Below are 6456 nucleotides of genomic sequence, written 5' to 3' on the forward strand. Positions count from 1 at the left end.
ATGGGTGACAACGTTATCAAGTATCCCCAGGGCGCTATAGTCGAAGTGGAGGCGCATAACGTGTTGCAGGTTACAACGGGTGACGTTTTACTAGTTATAGCTGAGCAGACCGACCCCCAGTGGGTGTACTGCAGAAACCTTTTGGGGGCAGCAGGTTACGTCCACTGTAACCTGCTACGTTACAGCAGCAGTGGATGGTGAGTAAAACATGATAGTTGATGTGTGAATGTGTACGAATGACGTGGTAAAGTACGAGTGTCCGCGTATCTGCGTGCACACGGCGTGTTAAAGTACGAGTGTCCGCGTATCTGCGTGCACACGGCGTGTTAAAGTACGAGTGTCCACGTTTCTGGGTGCACACGGCGTGTTAAAGTACGAGTGTCCGCGTATCTGCGTGCACACGGCGTGTGAAAGTACGAGTGTCCGCGTATCTGCGTGCACACGGCGTGTTAAAGTACGAGTGTCCACGTTTATGGGTGCACATGGCGTGTTAAAGTTCGAGTGTCCACGTTTATGGGTGCACATGGCATGTTAAAGTTCGAGTGTCCACGTTGGTGGGTGCACATGGCGTGTTGAAGTACGAGTGTCCATGTTTCTGGGTGCACATGGCGTGTTGAAGTACGAGTTTCCATGTTTCTGGATGCACATGGTGTGTTGAAGTACATGTTTCCGCGTATCTGCGTGCCTACGGCGCATTGATGTGTATTTCTCTTTCCAGCGACGACTACTGGGACGACACGTCTGATACATCAGAGTCACTAGATGGTGAGATACCAGGGTTGCTGATCCCTGATACCAGAATTGTCAATATTGTTTGCTGATACTGAATGCCAACAACTCAGGTAGCAATATCATTATGAACAATAAGACCGATGTGCTGCCATGGCAGTGAAAGTTTCAACTCAAAGCTCTGGCAGGAATAGCGTTTTGAAATAATAAATAGACAGGCCTGCCACCTCACGTGTATTTGTTATTTCTTTTGTCAATTAAGGATTTTATCTACAACGTAAATTCAAATTTTCTGATAAGATTACACTATTTGGTAACGTCCCTATAAGTCCAGTCACAAGCGGGGTAGGAGCAGCATTTTAATAAAAGAATTGCGAATGTCGTAATCAACCGTAAAACCTGATCTTCTTTTCATAGAAAGTGACGAAGGAAGCATGATGGAGGATTTGGATCAAAGTTCACTGCCGGACCTCCACGCCAGGAACTTCGCCAGGATGATGGAGATCCTGAAGGCCTTAAAACACAAGGCCATGGGAAGACAGGGGAATGGTGAAGACGGGGTAAACGAAAAAGAAATTATTGAGCAAGGAATATCTGCACAAGAAATAACGAGGGATGAATTGTTCGATGGACAAACAAGAAATGGCAGCGAAGATAACAAAAACAGGGATGAAGGCAAAGGAAACGAAAGGGGCTTTAGAAGGGCATTGCAGTGCACGCCAAACAACGCCAAGAAGATCGCTAAAAGTCTGTACGAACTCTCCGTGCGTTCAAAAAACATGTGCACGAACTTCCTCAGGGAGTTCACGATCAGCAAATACGGATATGAGCCCTTGCCGTCTCTCACTAGTACTCCTGCTACTTCGCTGTCCGGCCGCTACAAGACATCCACTAGTGGAAGCTACAGCCCCAACCCTTCCTCTAATAAAAGTTACAGCCATAACCCCACTAGGGCTAGAAATAGCATGTCCAACCTTTTCTCGGCTGATCCACAAACCCAGGTTCCAGTATATCAAAGTCACCGATCAAAATATATACAAAATTTTGACGATGTCCCTAACCCTCCTCGGGCGGAGGAATATAACCCTCACCGTCATCAGTTGCAAGACTACGACCCTAATCCCTATGGCTTGGAGGAATATAACCCAAACCCTCATACCTCCCGCAACGACAAGTCTTCCCCCGCCTACGCCAACTGCCCAGCGGGTAACACCTTCTTGGCGGCGGGCTGCAGCGACCCCACGTCCGCCCCCGACCTCCCACGGGACGGAGCACTCCGCCCTCCAGGTACCCTAAGGGGCAGATACAGCTGTGAAAAGGACGTACTAAGAACGTTGTCAACGTACCATGAACGTTATCGACGTACTATAGATAAACGTTGACCAACACATACTGTGCAGCATAGAAAGTATATTTAGTTGGCATATTAATATCAGCTACTTGACAAAAAAATTTAAAGTATGAACAACATACTGCATGCTGATGAATAATGATGACCTATATCGACAATTAAAAACAGTGTTTGATCATAAATAATTAACGGTATGTGTGTTGTACAATTGATTTATACGCCGCTATAGCTCATTATATCATTGCAGGGCATCAGAACTGGCGGCACAGCGGGTGAGTAACTAAGACTCATATTGTACCCATATCATGAGTCAGCTGAAATTCAGTCCATTGATCTTTATTAAAGAAAGTTATGGAGGTGGCCTATCCCATATGCGGACGATGTAATTATCTGGTAAGTCCGGCGTCCCCCGTGTTAATACTGCAATAATCATACAATGCTGGAATCCCAAGATACCGAAATCCGTCATTCCCGTAATACCGCCGATGATAAGAAAGCCTGCACTCTAATTAAAGAGATGCCCATTCAAACTAGAATTTCAACTAGAATTTTCAAACTAGAATCTCGTTCCTGAATACGAAAAATATATATTGTGCCTTTTAACTTTATTTAATATGCAGGTATTATAAAAGTAAATACCAATTCTAGATCCGTTCATTCCCTCTTAATGCCCCAAATCCTTCCCTGTTCACCCGCTATGAATAAATTTCCAAATTCAGGTCATAACCGACACGATAAGTATCCTGGATACGCGCCCCAACAGCCCCAATCCAGGATACTTATCGTGTCGGGATATTGTATATAGGGGCTGTTGAGGCGCGTATCCAGGATACTTATCGTGTCGGGATATTACCTGGACATCAAATTATATTCTTAGTGGGTCACCAGAAATTTATCGTAGAGCCGCAGGGGCGGGTTGGCCCAAGAAATGAAATTTGATCATCAAATTCGTATAAAAAACAATTAATTTAAGAGGCCTAAATTAGTTTTCAATTTTTGAAACAAGAGTTCAATTTTCAATGTAAAATATTGGTTTGAACGGGTCCTCATTCAATTAGCATGCACTATAAAATGTTTTTATTTTTATTTATACATAGTTTTAGGTGCACGTTTGTTTTGTTGCGAGCATATGAGTTTCTCTTGTGTCATTCCAGAGCTGTCAACCTAGACACTCTACATACCGAAACCCAGCTGCAGCAGAAGTCAACTGAAATTTCTGGAAATAGTTTGAGCCAGCTTAATCATGTGCAGCTGCAGAACGAAGAGTGAGTCAGGCATATCTTGGGCAATCATTTATTATAATATCCCGCTGTTTGATTCAAATGGTTAAGGGTGAGGTATCATGATGACATGTGCAAGTTTGCCAAGCACGACCCCTCCATCGAAAGCAGAGGTGATTGGCCTCGCTGAGCCAGCGGGGTGTCATCTTCGGCGACGTTGAGTTAGCGAGAGTATTGGGCACTATAGACTAGGTCCGGATGTTGAAGGGCTTTAACTTCCATAACAGGGGCCAATTTATTATGGAGGTCAAAGTCCTAATCTGGACTGAGAGCATGCACACTGCACGGGGCCTGGACTCTCGTATCGGAGGTTTGCACCTGACCAGTGATAGGTGGTTTTTTCCTGGCAATTATTGGCACTGACCTAATGTGGTAACCAGGCTGAAGCTAGCGTACGCTCTATGGCAAGATAACACCCATGCTCGTTGGGTAACCGGCAGTAACAGTAGAAGCCTGTAAGAGGGTATGTGATCCAGATCTGCAGTTTGTACGAGGATGCGCTGGTCATAAGTCAAGGGGTTGGGAAGATTGAAACCAAGAATTCACGATCACGGCACTTGGGGGGAGGGGTTCTCCTCGTGCAATGCCGACTCCGTAACCAGACTGTTTTGTCAAGCCTGGGGGGAGCCAGCTTTCACTGGAATTGATCACGTAACAGAGCAGCGGGATTGACCAAGTCACAGAGCTGCGGGATTGATCAAATAACAAAACTGTGCATGCGTAACTCTCGGGGTTGGCCAAAGGTGCCCTTCGCTCAAGCGTTTATAGTATATATCAGAGGTCTTCTCCCATGATAGCTGCTGTGTTTCAATCATTAAGGTTGGAGGATATCGCTCAAGGTCCGCAATTCAGGACAATGTAGTTGTGTTCCTATGTCGGGCTTAACAGGGTATGACTGCAAAATTCAAAACGTAAGAGGTCTGAGAACCGGACGCGGATGCCTACCGAATTGCTTCTGGTGATTGGATACATTGCGACTTGATTTGAAACATTATGACCCTCAATCTTGTTTTCTTGTTGGATTATAAGGGAACGAGGTGAAAGGCAGAGTCGTCGCTGGTTAGGTGGCGATAGTAGGAGCGGTACTGGAGGTTTGTTGATACCTAAGGCCCTCCCAGCACGTGACTAGAAGTACACCCAAACAGCTGGATAATGACGCACGTTTCGGCCCCATTGGCCATTGTTGCCTCGGGTGGAGTTGTGTGTGATAGTCTTATAACGCCGTATTACGTGTTACAGGTGGTACTACGGCGCCGTAACGTAACATAACACCCCGTAACGTGTTAAAGGTGGTACCACAGCACCGTAACGTAATTTAACACTACCGTAACGTGTTACAGATGGTATCACGGCACCATAACACGGCAAGACAGCGAGGCGTTACTCGCGCTGTCCAGCGTGCCGTCCAAAAGTTTCCTTGTGCGCTTCTCGAGCAACACAAACTGCTACGTCATCTCGTGTGAGTTGCTAACAATGCCTATACCTATACGCAGAGCTGGGCAGCGCTACTTTGAAATGTAGCGGCCGCTACCGCTACCTCTACAATTGCTTAAATGTAGCGCCGCTACCGCTACTGCCCACCTCTGCCTATACGAAATAAGTTAAATTTAAGATGTTGAACCCCTTAACTATCATTTAATGTATTCACTCTTTCTTGAACCATCCAATCAAGGGAGTTCTGCTGCTGGCTTCAGCGCGTCTGTCCTCTAGGCGCGGCCTACACGGGAGTGGAACTTTTTTGATGCGCGCACAAGAAAATATAATTTAAAGATTCCCGTTTCCCTTCTAAATTAGCATTAATAGTGACTAAATCAGTACCTATTAATTTACACATTCTACCTTAATGCGTATTACCTATTATAATAAGTATATAAACGTACTTTTGTTGGCTTACAACTTCTGTACAGAAAAAAAAACTGGTGCCACGTCCCGGCCACAGCTGGATACGGTGCGCACAACTGTTTTAATGGATAACTGCGCACAACACTTTTAATAAACATTTTACCTCATTTGTGGTGATACACATTACCTAATTGTTATTGATACACATTATCTCCTAATAATAAACGCATACTAAAATATTATTAACTCTTGGGTTCCTAAAAACGTGTAAAAATGAGAATAGCTCGCCCATACGAGCTTGAGAGCGTGTGAACTTCCATTTACTTACCATTCGATGTAAGGGCCTTTTTTGCTGAGACTTATGTAATCAAGATTAAGAACGGTTATGCGCAACCAAGACCGCAACACTGACAAATTCGTGCGTGAACACTCGTGCGTTCACACAGAAAACGTACACAAACATCTTAAATGAGTGCTCGCGGGTGATGTTTAACAACCATGGCTCGTTAAAACCGAGTTTACATGAGAAAGCCAAGGTTGGCGTGACGGTTGTAATCCACAATCAATCATTCAACCGGTGAACCTTCTTTTAATGTCCAACCTCAAACATCTGTTCGTTCTCCATTCACTTCACGTTCAGCCCTTGTCTAACCTTTCATAATTCTTTCTCCGTTATAATTTCCCCCCAGACAAGGAAAGGTCCCCTATCTCCACCCCCAACATCCACCACACCAACATCAAGCAGCAGGGGCGACGCTACCACGTCTGGGGGAACCTAAGTCCATTTGTAGTGCAGAGCGGAGTCAAGTCCATTTGTAGTGCAGAGCGGATTTAAGTCCATTTATAGGGCAGAGCGGATTTAAGTCCATTTCGCTGATTCCTCACGACTTTCATACTCTTGACGATTTCTTGCTAAAATAGGGAGATTTTTGCTTAGTTTTTTTTCCCAGATCGAATTAACACTTGTCATGTTATGAATGGACAACATTCTATCAAAAGTTTTCTCATACTTACACAACTCACAACATGGGAAAGTCAAATTAGCAGCTTTAAATGACTCCACTCATTCATTTCGGTCCGTGCATTTGGTTTAAGTTAAAATGTTTGCTAAGTCGAGTTTTTTCCAGGCGAGAACCTGAATTTAAATGATTATATATTTTAGGACACTTAAAGGAGGCAGGGTTATTTAGGGAATATTAATCGACGGACTCATTCAAAAAATATCCTCAAATTTCAAGACAATTATAACTACCC

At 44.4% G+C, this 6456-nt stretch overlaps 1 protein-coding gene across 1 annotated transcript; it reads left to right on the top strand.

Annotated features, from left to right (window-relative positions):
• On the top strand, positions 1–6017 carry LOC108667998 (the record flags this gene model as incomplete). Its single annotated transcript, XM_018155119.1, has 7 exons — positions 1–197; positions 719–765; positions 1147–2016; positions 2328–2352; positions 3235–3345; positions 4701–4819; positions 5892–6017. Coding segments are annotated over exons 1-7 (1495 nt in total), but the record flags the coding sequence as incomplete, so codon positions are not given.
• Positions 6018–6456: the final 439 nt, after the last annotated feature.

The sequence above is a fragment of the Hyalella azteca genome, unplaced genomic scaffold (genome assembly GCF_000764305.2).
Source record: "Hyalella azteca isolate HAZT.00-mixed unplaced genomic scaffold, Hazt_2.0.2 contig7584, whole genome shotgun sequence".
NCBI classification, from domain to species: Eukaryota; Metazoa; Arthropoda; class Malacostraca; order Amphipoda; family Hyalellidae; genus Hyalella; species Hyalella azteca.